Source organism: Schistocerca cancellata, chromosome 11 (genome assembly GCF_023864275.1).
Source record: "Schistocerca cancellata isolate TAMUIC-IGC-003103 chromosome 11, iqSchCanc2.1, whole genome shotgun sequence".
NCBI lineage: Eukaryota > Metazoa > Arthropoda > Insecta > Orthoptera > Acrididae > Schistocerca > Schistocerca cancellata.
This window is the reverse complement of record NC_064636.1, coordinates 13,346,006-13,363,350: the sequence shown is the minus strand read 5'-3', so window position 1 is coordinate 13,363,350 and position 17,345 is coordinate 13,346,006. Positions and strand designations below refer to the sequence as shown.

General features: G+C 45.3%; 1 protein-coding gene across 1 annotated transcript in view; it reads right to left on the bottom strand.

Annotated features, from left to right (window-relative positions):
* Window positions 1-975: 975 nt before the first annotated feature.
* Window positions 976-17,345, bottom strand: part of LOC126108820 (uncharacterized) — a 123,520-nt gene continuing 107,150 nt past the window's right edge. Inside the window, exon 2 of the mRNA XM_049914184.1 lies at window positions 976-4,356. Within this exon, the coding sequence (XP_049770141.1) occupies window positions 976-1,425 (450 nt within the window). The 5' untranslated portion in view covers window positions 1,426-4,356. The remainder of the gene's footprint in view (window positions 4,357-17,345) is intronic.

Here is a 17,345-nt window from a genome sequence, read left to right as displayed (position 1 = left end):
GCACTATGGGACTCAACATCTTAGGTCGTAAGTCCCCTAGAACTTAGAACTACTTAAACCTAACCAACCTAAAGACACCACACACACGCATGCCCGAGGCAGGATTCGAACCTGCGACCGTAGCAGTCCCGCGGTTCCGGACTGCAGCGCCAGAACCGCACGGCCACCGCGGTCGGCACGGACCTTATCCCGCGCACTTAAACCGCGTGAGTCTGAGGCAGACACCTACATGCACATGTGGGGAAGAAGGTTCCCCAGAACACAGTCTTTTTCTGCGGGCAATACGCGAACAATAGACATACACTACACTTAGATTACACAGATACAGATATAGATATATACACAGCAATAAGAGACGAAGAACAATGGGCACAATTAAACGCACTGACAAACAGTATTTCAAAACCAACACATGACGAGTATATGCGGACACTACATCACAGACATGCCTGTGTGCAGCGTAACAGAAATCTCCAGAGGATGGACAGCGATACCCACAGTGACAGCGAAAATAGTGACAATGAGGAGGAGCAGGAGGAGGAAGCTGAGATGTGACAGTAAATAAGCAAATTGCTGCCAATCTAGCCAAGAAAACACCAAATGCTGTACATGGATGCGCACCTAATTTAGTTAATACATAGGATTAGTAACAAATAGGATAAGAAACATTATCTCTCCACTAATAATCATTTGTGTGTGTGTGTGTGTGTGTGTGTGTGTGTGTGTGTGTGTGTGTGTGTGTCACCGTCAGTCACACTCTGTGATGGTACTAACAAATCTCTGATCTATCCTGTCTTCTTTTTATATTCTTCTTAAAAACAACAAAATTTTATTTATATTTCAACCTCAAATTATTGTTATTTTGAATCATTCTTTGTGAATGTAGTAGATAAAACAAAAGGAAGGAAGACTGTAAAAAGATGAAAAACGAAAATTGTAAGATGTACGACCTGTTTTAAGCATCAGGTAACAGGTCTATAATTTGGCAATAAATAAATAAGAAATAAATGCACGCTCTCGCTCACCGGCGTGGGGCGGCGCCTCATTGGCGTGGGCGTCGCCGGCCCACTCCGAGACCCGGCGCCCCTCCAGGATGGGCCGCAGGCAGGGCGAGCGCAGCTCGTGCTTGGGCAGGCGGTTCACGTGGCTCAGGAAGTAGTGCTCGAACCAGGCCAGGTCCACGTCGTTGGCGGGCCCCGAACCGGGCCCGTGCAGCAGCTCCTTCAGCGCCGCCAGCGACGTGATGGTGTTGTAGCTGCTGCTCGACTGCGACGAGTCGTCGTCGTCGGCCGAGGGCGACGGCGGGGGCGACGGCGACGGCGAAGAGTCGTCCGGCGCGGCCAGCGGCGCCGGACCCGCAGCCGGCGCCGGCGCCTTCTTCGAACCCTTGGCGCCGGGTTCCTGAGCGGGCTTCTTCGGCGGCATCGTTCGATCCGGGGGGGAGGTTCGGCAGGCGGGGAACTCCGAATTGGGCTTCCGGGCTCTCGGCAGCACTCGAGGGCTCGCCAAAAATCAGGTACTACCGAGTGTCCACACCAGTTACTCTTTAGCGACGCACGTGGGTACGTGGTGTAAGGTACACGCACTGTAATTAGGGGGCAGTCGCTCTAGAAAACGAGTCTAGAACTGAGTTACGACCACAGCTAAACATCAGACACTGCACAGTAGTCGAACTGGATCTGCCCCAGGGAAGCGTGCTGCAGGAAACGGTAGTGCCGGGACGCAGCTCCGAACTCTGGCGATGGGCAGGAAAGTCTCCCCAGTGAAGTAGACAGTCCGTAGCGGCAGCAGTAGTCCTCAGGTTCCCCCACTGTCAGCTGTCTTCAGAGGCGTCCACAGAGAGAGGAGACTTGGAGAGTGGCAGGCACGAATCGCCGATCTGGAACGACATTTGGCCCGAGTGCCGAGGTCGATGGCTGACACTGCGAGGGTCGAGACAGCTTACTAACCGCAACTGGGGTGCTACCACACTAAAAAGAAAAACTGTCCACTCTTAAGTACTCTGTTAAGGAGGCTACCAAACCAGCTGCCCCATCGTGCACCTTTGACAGTGTACGAGAAGTGAGTTTGCTGCGGAATTTCAGTAGAGGAACATTTATCACAGCTCCCGTTTCTCCCTCTCTCCGAAGCACTTGCAGATCTCTATCTACACCATTAAGTACTCAGTTCGGAAGTATATCTGTACTACACCTGCGAGCGCAGCACTTTCTCCGCAGAAATCTGTGGTCTACAATTCCACCAGTAATTGATTTTAAAGAAATTACTATTTAAGTACTTCACTTTGTCAGTCCTCTAGTATCTCCCAGCCATGCCCCGACGAATACGAAGACACCGACACCAGATGTCAGCCGCACACAGGTCTTTTAATGAGCCTCGGAATCTTGAATATTCAGTCGTCATCCGAGATCCTACCACACTCCACAAAGTGTAAACTGGAAGACAAGTATTAGGCCACTTCTAACTTTCAAGAGCAGAAAAATTCGTTGCACGAGTCCAGTGGTTAATCAATTCCACCACGTTCACTGCACCCCGCGATTAAGTACACAGTAACGCACAGTAACTTGCCGATGGTCAAAATGGTTATCTTTACACTCTTCCACACTACAATTCCAATTTGAATTATGTCCCGCTAAATTTTCAACGTTTGCCGACTATAAACAGGAAGGCCTTTATCTTGCAGAGAACTGTAACGAAAAATCGCTCCTGCTGTGAGAGTATCTTTCTTTTTGACTACCCAAATTACAAGGAATAATGCTACGCCGTAACTAATCGGAATATTAACGTACATATACCTTATTCCACTATTTTAAGTACTGAACCAACGTAAATACTTGTTTGTACTGAGATACCGCCTACTGACGACGAAAACGAGATTAATGTTTTAAGTACTTGTTTACAGACCAGGAAAATGTTTTCTGATACACTTCTGGTAAGAATGTATACTTTTTCTTGCAAGCTGTTTGATTAAGTGTGCACGCCAATTACGAGTCAAGTACAGCTAGACTATTACTATCTCAATGTGTGAGTGTGCAAGTGCCAAAGACTAAGTGGGCGTAGATAAATATGCTATCTGAGTACAGACTTTGCACATCTACTACTGACGTGGCTGAATATGAAATAGTACTAATTTTCCTAGCGAACAGTTAACGCTCAATACGCAGACGAACCGCATTCAAAAAAACCTTTGACTAGTTTCCAACTAGTTTAAAGTACCCCTTTTTGTACTTTTATTGTGACTGATACTATCAGACACAGACGAGAATGTTTAAGTACTGTCTTGAACCGCTGAACTTTAAGGCAACTTTCTTCGCTTTTTCCTTCTCGTCTATCCCTGCGTCTATTCTTCGTTGTCTGAAAATTCCAATGTCAAACGCGACTGATCCCAAATAAAACGTTTCCTATTCACAATTTCTGGCTTTCACAGTTGCAAGACAAGCTCTTATTGCTATCGAGTATCACAAAAATCTTAGCTCCTGAGTCAAAACCATCAGGCACGCGAACAATTTTTATTTAAAACTAGATAATAAAGTACGATTACAAAATACACAGCGACACTACCAAAAACACAATGCTCAATATAGCGACACGCGCGGAAAAACTTTTCCAAAAAATCTCGCGAGAGGAAAAATCGATTTGACTTTTGCGTATTCAACGATTAACTTTGGTGTATAAAACCGAAGCAATTAAAATTCTCTCGGCAGCGTTTCTTTTCCCACTTTGACAGGCCGCAGAGGATAACGACAGCTCACATCGCCGGGGAAAAAGAAAGGAAATAAATTAAAAATCTGGCACTTGCGAATGTATGCGAGTCCTTTTAAGTACACTTGTGAGAAAACTTTGAGAGAAACGTGCGCGTGGACGCTTTGCCTAAGTGAGCGAAGCGTGTATTTTGAAGCGCACACTATCAGGACCTCAGCGATACTAACTGTCTAAGGTGGCGATCTGTGTAATCTACCACCTACGGTCTACTTGCTGTGAACTGTCGCTTCAGAACATTACAGCTACGACTAAGCCAGCAACTACTGGGCACTTCGAAGATTGCGCCTCTGCCTTCCTTCCCCTTTGCTATTCTCACTCAACTGTCATTCCCTCACTTTGCCACCATTTGTACTTTCGCTTGCACACGTACACACCAAGTAAGGGCGTGTGACGAAAAAATTAAACGCGCTACAAAAATAGGGGGTGATCACAGAAGAGCGATTTTTCTCGTCTAGTCTCCAATTACTGAGTCAGTCTTTACGTCACTTCTTCTTCTTCTTCTTCTTCTTCTTCGTTCTTCGTGTGGCCGTTACTCGCTTGCTGCTTGCGCCACGTCCCGTATCTTCGTGCCGTGCTGTCTCCTTATGCGGTAGATATCTGAAACAAGAGAAAATGCCATCAGAGAGCGTAAATCCAAAACGCAGCCAGTAGAAGAAGCACACACTAGCTCACTTTGCCAACAGTGAGTCACACACTCAATTGAGAACAGTATAAATCACTAACACCCCCACCAATCTTTAAACAATTCAATTCCCACATGTGAAACAGCTTCCAATATCACATAAATGAGTTAACGTGCTGAATATATGACAAACACCGAAGACCTTGATGAAATTACAATGAAATCCGGACCATTAGCTGCTTACAGGCGCAGATATTCGAGGGTTGGAACTTTAATAGTGGCAACTACACTACTGGCCATTAAAATTGCTACACCGAGAAGAAATGCAGATGATAAACGGGTATTGACTGGACAAATATACTAGAACTGACATGTGATTACATTTCCACGCAATTTGGTTGCATAGATCCTGAGAGATCAGTACCCAGAACAACCAACCCTGACCGTAATAACGGCCTCGATACGCCTGGGCATTGAGTCAAACAGAGCTCGGATGGCGTGTACAGGTACAGCTGCCCGTGCAGCTTCAACACGATACCATAGTTCATCAAGAATAGTGACTGGCGTATTGTGACGAGCCAGTTGCTCGGCCACCATTGACCAGACGTTTTCAGTTGGTGAGAGATCTGGAGAATGTACTGGCCAGGGCAGCATTCGAACATTTTCTGTATCCAGAAAGGCCCGTACAGGACCTGCAACAGGGGGTCGTGCATTATCCTGCTGAAATGTAGAGTTTCGCAGGGATCGAAAGAATGGTAGAGCCAAGGGTCGTAACACATCTGAAATGCGACGTCCACTTTTCGGAGTTCCGTCAATGCAAACAAGAGGTGACCGAGACGTGTAACCGATGGCACCCCCTACCATCACGCCAGGTGATACGCCACTATGGTGATGATGAATAAACGCTTCCAATGTGCGTTCACCGCGATGTCGCGAAACACGGATGCGACCATCACGATGCTGTAAACAGAACCTGGATTCATCCGAAAAAATGACGTTTTGCCATTCGTGCACCGAGGTTCGTCATCGTCGAGTATACCATCGCAGCCACGGTCTCAGAGCTGATAGTCCGTGCTGCTGCAAACGTCGTCAAACTGTTCGTGCAGATGGTTGTCTTGCAAATGTCCGCATCTGCTGACTCCGTGATCGAGACGTGGCTGCACGATCCGTTACAGCCGTGCGGATTAGACGCCTGTCATCTCGACTGACAGTGATACGAGGCAGTTGGCATCCAACACGGCGTTCCGTATTACCCTTCTGAACCCACCGATTCCATATTGTGCTAACAGTCATCGGATCTCGACCAACGCGAGCAGCGATGTCGCGATACGATGAACCGCAATCGCGATAGGCTACAATCCGACCCTTATCAAAGTCGGCAACGTGATGGTACGCATTTCTCCTCCTCACACGAGTCATCACAACAACGTTTCACCAGGCAACGCCGGTCAACTGCTGTTTGTGTATGAGAAGTCGGTTGGAAACTTTCCTTACGTCAGCACGTTGTAGGTGTCGCCACCGGCGCCAACCTTGTGTGAATGCTCTGAAAAGCTGATCATTTGCATATCAGAGCATCTTCTTCCGTGTCAAATTTCGCGTCTGTAGCACGTTATCTTCGTGGTGTAGCAGTTTTAATGGCAAGTAGTTGCACGACGAATTTGTAGAATTTCTGAAGCGAATGCAGTGAAGTGTTTCCTTGAGTTTATAAATCAATTTGAACTCACGAGGGCTTAAGTCAGGGGAGCGCAGTAGGTGGTATAGCACTTAGCAGCACGATCTGTCAAACACATCAGTAACGTCTTACACTTATGTGCTTGAGCATTGTCCCTAGGAATTATGGTCAGGTCCTGCAGAAAGTGTCATCACTTCTGTCTCTACGCTGTTCATTTTTGGATCACAACCTACGACCAGCTTAGAGACAGAAGTGATGACACTTTCTGCAGGACCTGACCATAATTCCTAGGGACAATGCTCAAGCACATAAGTGTAAGACGTTACTGATGTGTTTGACAGATCGTGCTGCTAAGTGCTATACCACCTACTGCGCTCCCCTGACTTAAGCCCTCGTGAGTTCAACTCTATTTCTAAACTGAGGGAAACACTTCGCGGCATTCTCTCCAGAACTGCTACAAATTGGTCGGGCAATAGACCGCGCCGCTTGAACTGTCAACACAACTGGCACTGCTAAGAGTATCCTACGACTTCCACATCGCTGGCAACGGGTTATACACAACGCTAGGGACTATTTCGAAGGTCAGTAAAACCTTGAAACACGTACCTCTTTTATTGTTGTTGTCTTCAGTCCTGAGACTGGTTTGATGCACCTCTCCATGCTACTCTCTCTCCTGTGCAAGTTTCTTTATCTCCCAGTACCTACTGCAGCCTACATCCTTCTGAATCTGCTTAGTGTATTCATCTCTTGGTCTCCGATTTTTACCCTCCACGCTGCTCTCCAATACTAAATTGGTGAGCCCTTCATGCCTCATAACATATCCTACACGTCCTACATGTCTATTCTGTACGAGCTGTAAGGAAATAGTTGCCACTACTAAAGCTGCAATCCTCGTATATCAACGGGGACAGGTGAAAATGTGTGGCCCGACCCGGACTCGAACCTAGGATCTGCTTACATGGCAGACGCTTCATGTCGGTTGGCGCACACATTTTCAACTGTGCCCGTTGGTATATTAAACATGTCCGAAACAACAGAGAAAATCTCCATTTAGATAAGGCTAACCAGCCAATGATCCGCAGTGCGGATGCACTCACATTGCTCAAACCCTTGCGGGAATCGGTAGATTGACTGACTCTACTCATGAGTCTAGTACCAGGGGCACTACAAATGTAGTGTGTATCAGTTGAATTTTGTAACACGTATTTTGTTCAAGTATAATGACTATTCTGGAGACTAGAAATCTACTCTGTAGGAATCAGCACGGGTTTCGGAAAAGACGATCGCGTGAAACCCAGCTCACTTTATTCGTCCACGAGACTCAGAGGGCCATAGACACGGGTTCACAGGTAGATGCCGTGTTTCTTGACTTCCGCAAGGCGTTCGATACAGTTCCCCACAGTCGTTTAATGAACAAAGTAAGAGCATATGGACTATCAGACCAATTGTGTGATTGGATTGAAGAGTTCCTAGATAACAGAACGCAGCGTGTCATTCTCAATGCAGAGAAGTCTTCCGAAGTAACAGTGATTTCAGGTGTGCCGCAGGGGAGTGTCGTAGGACCGTTGCTAGTCACAATATATATAAATGACCTCGTGGATGACATCGGAAGTTCACTGAGGCTTTTTCCGGATGATGCTGTGGTATATCGAGAGGTTGAAACAATTACGCCGGGAAAGATTACGTAATCACAATTGCAAGTTGTACTGAAATGCAGGAGGATCTGCAACGAATTGACGCACGGTGCAGGGAATAGCAACTCAATCTCAATGTAGACAAGTGTGATGTGCTGCGAATACATAGAAGGAAAGATCTATCATTTAGCTACAATATAGCAGGTCAGGAACTGGAAGCAGTGAATTCCATAAATTATCTGGTAGTAGGCATTAGGAGTGATTCAAAATGGAATGACCATATAAACAAGATCGTCGGTAAAGCAGATGCCAGACTGAGATTCATTGGAAGAATCCTAAGGAAATGCAATCCGAAAACAAAGGAAGTAGGTTACAGTACGATTGTTCGCCCAGTGCTCGAATAGTGCTCGGCAGTGTGGGATCTGTACCGGATAGGGTCGATAGAAGAGAGAGAGAAGATCCAACGGAGAGCAGCGCGCATCGTTACAGGATTTAGCAATCGCGAAAGTGTTACGGAGATGATAGATGAACTCCAGTGGAAAAGACTGCATGAGAGACGCTCAGTAGCTCGGTACGGGCTTTTGTTGAAGTTTCGAGAACATACCTTCACAGAGGAGTCGAGCAGTATATTGCTCCCTCCTACGTGTATCTCGCGAAGAGACCGTGAGGATAAAATCAGAGAGATTAGAGCCCACACAGAGGCATACCGACAATCTTTCTTTCCACGAACAGTACGAGACTGGAATAGAAGGGAGAACCGATAGAGGTACTCAAGGTACCCTCCGCCACGCACCGTCGGGTGGCTTGCGGAGTGTGGATGTAGATGTAGATGTAGATGTCCCCGTTGATATTTATCAACGCCTGGAAGCAGATAATGGTCTGCATTTCATTGTAATTTCATTCTTCGAGCGCTGCAAAATCACCAATGGTATCTGTTCTTTCAGACACGTCCGAAAGATGGTTCGAGACACGAACCTACGTGCACCGAGGTGACAGAAGTCTTAGGGGAATCCTAATACCGGGTCTTTTGCCCAGCTAAGTGCACCAACTCATACGTGGCATTGACTCAAGGACTCAAATGGTTTCAAGTTCCCTGCAGAAATACAGAGTCATGCAGCCTATACAGCTGTCCACAGTTGTCCAAGTGCTCCCGATGCAGGGTTTTCTACACTAACTGGCCTCTACTGTGTACCATACATGGGATTCACGCCGGGCGAACTGGGTGGCCAAACCATTCGCTCGAATTGTCCACAATGTCCAGGGCAACTGCCATAGAGTAAACACCTCTAGAGTGAGCATTCACATGCTCGAACATATTTTGTGTTGTCAAGATACACTGCCGGCCTGGTCACGTGATCTCGGGACGAGTGTTTGTCCGTATTTCGAATGTCACTGCATCCCTAGTACAGACGGATTCTCTTCGTACGTGTCGTGGATTATTTATATACATTGCGCAGACATTTTAACAGTATCTATTTGATACAGGGAATAAACCAGCTACGTAACTTTTAAGGGCAAGTGATATTACATCCTACTACTTTGCGATAGGTGCCACAGTTCAGATGCACTCTATTTTTTTGTATTTTTCGTTATGATACGGCACTTTATACGGGGAGGCTTGCGTGCCTCAGCGATACAGATAGCCGTACCGTAGGTGCAACCACAACGGAGGGGTATCTGTTGAGAGGCCAGACAAACGTGTGGTTCCTGAAGAGGGGCAGCAGCCTCTTCATTAGTTGCAAGGGCAACAGTCTGGATGATTGACTGATCTGGCCTTGTAATACTAACCAAAACAGCCTTGCTGTGCTGGTACTGCGAACGGCTGAAAGCAAGGGGAAACTATAGCCGCAATTTTTCCCGAGGGCATGCAGCTCTACTGTATGATTAAATGATGGCGTCCTCTTGGGTAAAATATTCCGGAGGTAAAATAGTCCCCCATTCGGATCTCCAGGCGGGGACTGCTCAAGAGGATGTCGTTATCAGGAGAAAGAAAACTGGCGTTCTACGGATCGGAGCGTGGAATGTCAGATCCCTTAATCGGGCAGGTAGGTTAGAAAATTTAAAAAGGGAAATGGATTGGTTAAAGTTAGATATAGTGGGAATTAGTGAAGTTCGGTGGCAGGAGGAACAAGACTTCTAGTCAGGTGACTACAGGGTTATAAACACAAAGTCAAATAGGGGTAATGCAGGAGTAGATTTAATAATGAATAGGAAAATAGGAATGCGGGTAAGCTACTACAAACAGCATAGTGAACGCATTATTGTGGCCAAGATAGACACGAAGCCCACGCCTACTACAGTAGTACAAATTTATATGCCAACTAGCTCTGCAGGTGACGAAGAAATTGAAGAAATGTATGATGAAATAAAAGAAATTATTCAGATAGTGAAGGGAGACAAAAATTTAATAGTCATGGGTGACTGGAATTCGGTAGTAGGAAAAGGGAGAGAAGGAAACGTAGTAGGTGAATATGGATTGGGGCTAAGAAATGAGAGAGGAAGCCGCCTGGTAGAATTTTGCACAGAGCACAACTTAATCATAGCTAACACTTGGTTTAAGAATCATGATAGAAGGTTGTATACATGGAAGAACCCTGGAGATACTAAAAGGTATCAGATAAATTATATAATGGTAAGACAGATTTAGGAACCAGGTTTTAAATTTTAAGACATTTCCAGGGGCAGATGTGGACTCTGACCACAATCTATTGGTTATGACCTGTAGATTAAAACTGAAGAAACTGCAAAAAGGTGGGAATTTAAGGAGATGGGACCTGGATAAACTGAAAGAACCAGAGGTTGTACAGAGTTTCAGGGAGAGCATAAGGGAACAATTGACAGGCATGGGGGAAAGAAATACAGTAGAAGAAGAATGGGTAGCTCTGTGAGATGAAGTAGTGAAGGCAGCAGAGGATCAAGTAGGTAAAAAGACGAGGGATAGTAGAAATCCTTGGGTAACAGAAGAAATATTGAATTTAATTGATGAAAGGAGAAAATATAAAAATGCAGTAAATGAATCAGGCTAAAAGAAATACAAGCGTCTCAAAAATGAGATCGACAGGAAGTGCAAAATGACTAAGCAGGGATGGCTAGAGGACAAATGTAAGGATGTAGAGGCTTATCTCACTAGGGGTAAGATAGATACTGCTTACAGGAAAATTAAAGAGACCTTTGGAGAAGAGAGAACCACTTGTCTGAATATGAATAGCTCAGTTGGGAACTCACTTCTAAGCAAAGAAGGGAAAGCAGAAAGGTGGAAGGAGTATATAGAGGGTCTATACAGGGGCGATGTTCTTGAGGACAATATTATAGAAATGGAAGAGGATGCAGGTGAAATGGGACATACGACACTGCGTGAAGAGTTTGACAGAACACTGAAAGACCTGAGTAGAAAGAAGGCCCCGGGAGTAGACAACACTCCATTGGAACTACTGACGGCCTTGGGAGAGCCAGTCCTGACAAAACTCTACCATCTGGTGAGCAAGATGTATGAGACAGGTGAAATACCCTCAGACTTCAAGAAGAATATAATAATTCCAATCCCAAAGAAAGCAGGTGTTGACAGATGTGAGAATTACCGAACAATCAGCTTAATAAGCCACAGCTGCAAAATACTAACACGAATTCTTTACAGACGAATGGAAAAACTGGTAGAAGCCGACCTCGGGGAAGATCTGTTTGGATTCCGTAAAAATATTGGAACACGTGAGGCAATACTGACCTTACGACTTATCTTAGAAGAAAGATTAAGGAAAGGCAAACCTACGTTTCTAGCATTTGTAGACTTAGAGAAAGCTTTTGACAATGTTGACTGGAATACTCTCTTTCAAATTCTAAAGGTGGCAGGGGTAAAATACAGGGAGCGAAAGGCTATTTACAATTTGTACAGAAAGCAGATAGCAGTTATAAGAGTGGAGGGGCATGAGAGGGAAGCAGTTGTTGGGAAGGGAGTAAGACAGGGTTGTAGCGTCTCCCCGATGTTATTCAATCTGTATATTGACCAAGCAGTAAAGGAAACAAAAGAACAATTCGGAGTAGGTATTAAAATCCATGGAGAAGAAATAAAAACTTGAGTGGCCGATGACATTGTAATTCTGTCAGAGAGAGAGAGCAAAGGACCGGGAAGAGCAGTTGAACGGAATGGACAGTGTCTTGAAAGGAGGATATAAGATGAACATCAACAAAAGCAAAACGAGGATAATGGAATGTAGTCGAATTAAGTCGGGTGATGCTCAGGGAATTAGATTAGGAAATAAAGTAGTAAAGGAGATTGGCTATTTGGGGAGCAAAATAACTGACGATGGTCGAAGTAGAGAGGATATAAAATGTAGACTGGCAATGGCAAGGAAAGCGTTTCTGAAGAAGAGAAATTTGTTAACATCGAGTATAGATTTAAGTGTCAGGAAGTCGTTCCTGGAAGTATTTGTATGGAACGTAGCCATGTATGGAAGTGAAACGTGAATGGTAAACAGTTTGGACAAGAAGAGAATAGAAGCTTTCGAAATGTGGTGCTACAGAAGCATGCTGAAGGTTAGATGGGTAGATCACATAACTAATGAGGTATTGAATAGAATTGCGGAGGAGTTTGTGGCACAACTTGACAAAAAGGGATCGGTTGGTAGGCCATGTTATGAGGCATCAAGGGATCAGAAATTTAGTATTGGAGGGCAGCGTGGAGGGTAAACATCATAGAGGGAGACCAAGAGATGAATACACTAAGCAGATTCAGAAGGATGTACGCTGCAGTAGGTACTGGGAGATGATTAAGCGTGCACAGGATAGAGTAGCATGGAGAGCTGTATGAAACCAGTCTCAGGACTGAAGACCACAAGAACAACAACAAATCTGTACCAATGATATGGGTCTACAATTCAGCGGAGTAGTTCAGTTTCCTTTGGTGCTAATTGCTGCGGCCTATGTGGCTTTTCAGTCTTTAGTCTCGGGTTCGACGTGCGCCTACCTCGGGATGGGGTTAGTGAGCTGCGTAGGGAGCTGCGGATACAAGCAGAGGTTAGGGGTTCGAACCCCGGTGGTCCCCGGACGCCTGTCCGCACCGGAAAATCGCCAGTCACCCGCACAGGTGGGATGGTGAGTTTTATCGCGGCTGACGTCTCCATTACGTAAGGCCATGCCTGCTGCCGGTGGGTCAGAGATAACGGCGTGACAAAGGTCTAAAGCTTGCCGCTGACTCACCGAGACATGCCCTATTTTGTAGTGGAGCGGAAAGTGAAAGAGGAGCGCGCCTAAATAACTTAAGGGGGGATAGGACGTCAAACGGGCCGACTTGGAGCGGGAGAGGCACCACAGGACATTTTAATTTACACTGTCTATACTTTTACAAATAAATTCATAAAACTTTGTCGCCATCACCAGGAAGCATTGAGGGCTCTCACTCATCGCAGTGGAAGTTCAAAAACGTAGCAAAACACCTTTCTTTACATGTGAAGTTTGATCATTTTTTCACTTACGACTGGCTACATTTGTTGCTATAGGTACACGTTTCTTCGTAACTAAGAGAGATTCTTCGATCAATTTTTCATAGCATACAAACAGTAGTTACAGGTGTGTTCAACTGTAGAATTTTCCACATCTATTAAAAAGTGGAAAATTTTGAGATAATTAACTATAAAACTTGAATTTTTTCTGAACATGAAGTTTAAAATGTAACAGTTCATTCATTTTTTTCATAAATTAAATAACTTCTAGAGTTTCATACACCTGCAACTATGGTTTGTATGCTGTGCACAAGTCATCGAAGAATCTCTTACTTAGGAAGAAAAGTGTACCTATAGCAACAAATGCAGCCAGTAGTAAGTGAAAAAAAGATGAAATTTCACATGTAAAAAAATGTGTTTTCTTACGTTTTTGAGCTTCCACTGCTATGTGTGTGAATCCTTAATCCTTCCTGGTCATGCTGACAGTCTTATGAATTTATTTGTAAAAGTATAGACAGTGGAAATTAAAATGTCCTGTGGTGACTCTCCTGCTCCAAGTCGGCCCTTTTGACGCCCTACCCCCCCTTAACGTGCTGCGACATTGATGCATCTGCCCTACATACGCTGGAAGCCACTGCGCTTGACGGAAAGTACATTACGTGACTGTTACGCATTGCATTTACTGTTCCAGACGTATGAGAAAAACGGCTACCTACACTGACGGAAAAACAATCGTAACACTAAGTTCAGAGTAATTAAATTTGGTGAATACATTTATCTACATAATGTACGACGGTGGCTTGAAAAGTTCTCGGAACGGAACAGGAAAGAGTACGTGCATCACTGAAACTTTTATTTTTCAATGTAGTCTCCTGTTAGATCAATGCAGTTGGTCCAACGATGTCCCAGTGCCTTGATCCCATCTTGGAAATGAGTTTCCTCCAGGTCTGCAAAAAGTACTGGGTGATCAAAACGTCAGTATAAATTTGAAAACTGAATAAATCACGGAATAATGTAGATAGAGAGGTACAAATTGACATGCATGCTTGTAATGCCATGGGGTTTTATTAGAACCAAAAAAATACAAAAGTTCAAAAAACGTCCGACAGATGGCGCTTAATCTGTTCAGAATAGCAATAATTACCATAACAAAGTAAGACAAAGCAAAGATGATGTTCTTTACAGGAAATGCTGAATATGTTCAATATCATTGCTCAACAATAGCTGTAGCCGAGGAATAATAATGTGAACAGCACTTGTAAAGCATGTCCGGAGTTACGGTGAGGCATTCGCGTCCGGATGGTGTCTTTCAGCATCCCTAGAGACGTCGGTCGATCACGATACACTTGCGACTTCAGGTAACCCCAAAGCCAATAATCGCACGGACTGAGGTCTGGGGACCTGGGAGGCCGAGCGTGACGAAAGCGGCGGCTGAGCACACGATCGTCACCATACGACGCGCGCAAGAGATCTTTCACGCGTCTAGCAATATGGGGTGGAGCGCCATCCTGAATAAACATCGTACGTTCCAGCAGGTGTTTATCAGCGAAGCTGGGGATGAGGCGATTCTGTAACATATCGGCGTACCTCTCACCCGTCACGGTAGCAGTTACGTTTTGCTGTCCAGCGCCATCTGTCGGATATTTTGTGAACTTTGTTTTGTTTTTTCTAATGGAACTCCAAAGTCATTCCAAGCGTGTGTGTCAATTTGTACCTCTCTGTCTATATTATTCCGTGGTTTATTAAGTTTTCAAATTTATACTGACTTTATCACCCGGTAGCTGTCAACTCCGGCTATCGTTACTTTCTTTGAAGCGAATCTTCGTCCACCAACAAAAGTTTTCAGTTTTGGGAAGAGATGTAAGTCTGACGGAGCCGTATCAGGTGAATAAGGTGTGGCAACAATTCGTACCTTAGCTCGTGTAATTTTGCCACGGCGCCTGCACACGTGTGTGGGCGCGCATTGTCTTAATGGAAGATGACTTCCTTCCTTGCTGAACCTGGCCCTTTTCGCGTGTCTTTTGTTGCAATTTGTCCACGACGATACCACAGTATCCTCCCGTCATTGTTTGGCCAGTGGGGAGGTGATCTAGAAAGAGAATCCCCTTCAGATCCTAGATCACTTATGCCGCGACCTTTCCCGCTAGAAGGAATTGTCTCTGCTTTCTTTGGTGGCGGAGAACCAGCATGTTTCCACTGCTCTGACTTGTTTTGTCTCTGTGGTAAAGTAGTGCACCCAACTTTCATCTGTGGTCACAAACCGGAGTAAAAAATTTTGTTCGTTTCTCCGAACACTATTCCGATATGTCCATTCTCGTGAGTTTCTGATCCAGCATCAACAGTCGCGGCATCCATCTTGCAGATAATTTTTTCATTTCAAATTCTTCAGTTAAGATGTGATCTATCCTTTCAGATGTGTGGCAAGCGTGAACAACTTCACGCACTTTCAACGGGCTATCCTCCGTGACCATTTCGTGCATTTTTGCAATGATTTCTGGAATAGTGACACATCTTGGCCGACCGCTGTGCGGATCGTCATGTAAGTTCTCCCGACCAAATTTAAATCAATTTGTCCACTTGGCAACAGCTGAATATGAAAGATCAGAGTCCTCCTGTGTATTCTGGAAATCGCCACGTATGTCTTTTGCTTTCATGTCTTTCTTTACGAAGTACGAGGGAAAGTCAATTATTATACCGCAAAGTAGTTCTAACATTTTATTGTAATGAAGTAGGAAACTTACAAGAACATTTTTCGTCATAGTCTCCACGCGTTGTACAAGCTTCCTGATGCCCTCATAAAAGGTTCCCGGTTGAGCTGCGAGCCAGGAATGCACCGCTTCTTTCACTGCTTCGTCCCAGGCAAATCGACGGCCCGTCTTTAATGTCAGTCTGAGTGGACCAACAAGTGATAGAAGGGGGGCAAGATCGGGACTACACGGTGGATGATCCAGCACTTCAGATTTGAGTTTCTGGATCGTTCCAGCAGTGTGGGCAGCAGTATGCGGACGGGCATCGTAGTGCAACAACACAACACCTTCTGACAAGAATCCTCGGCGTTTTCTTCCAACTGCAGGCTTCACCCAGGCAGTCAGCATCTCACTGTAACGTACACTGTTTACTGTTGTGCCCCCTTCCCCATAATGTTCCAGTACTGGACCTCGTGCCTCCCAAAAAACCGTAAGCTTCTGTTTTCCAGCGGACGGTTCGGTCTTTAACTTTTTCCTGCACGGCAAATTTCGACGTTTCCATTCCATACACTGCCGTTTACTCTCCGGCTCGTAACGATGGATCCGTGTTTCGTCACCAGTGATGATCCTGTCTAAGAAGTTGTCCCCTTCGTTACCGTAGCGATCGAACTGTTCTTTACAGATCTCCAAGCACGTTTGTTTATGCAACTGTGTGAGTTGTTTTGGGACCTATCTTGCGCAAAGTTTATGAAACCGAAGTCTGTTGTGGATGATTTCGTAGGCAGAACCGTGACTAATTTGCAGGCGATGTGCCACTTCACCAATAGTCTGTCCAAGAGATTCACTTGACGTGAACGCTCAATGGTTTCTTTATTTGTGGCGGTAAACGGTCGTCCGGCTCCTTCATCGTCCCTAACACTTGGGCGAACATTTCGGAATTTTTTCAATCCGTTCGTAGACACTCCGTTGTGGCAGAACGCTGTTCCCGTACTGTACCGAAACTATTCTATGTATTTCGGCCCCTGATGCGCCTTCCGGCAACAGTGAACAGATCACATAACGTTGCTCTTCTTTGGTGCAAATAGACAGCGGAGCAGCCATGATTAACAGCACGGCAGCGATAACGAAACTAACCTAGCAGCTTGAAAATTGCAAAGATATAACAACAAATAAAGCATGCGTGATTAATGTAAAAAGACAGTACTAGCAAAATAAACAAAAATATAAATTTCGGATAATGATTGACCGCAGCTCGAATCTCGATTTTTCCCGCCTTCGCGAACAACAACAGAACCACGTCAGCGCCACGTCTCTCTTGCAAGAGCACCGACGTGGCACGTGTTTACAGCCAACAGTCACGTGGACAACTCGCTGCGCTGGCGCTGACCTCTCGTGGTGATTCTGAGAACTTCTGAAACCGCCCTCGTATATAAGTGATTGCCATCGCAAGGTAACAGGTTAGTGTAATCTTGAGATAACCCACTGCAGATGTGAAATGCCGATACGTTAATAATCAGCATAGCTGCCAGAATATTG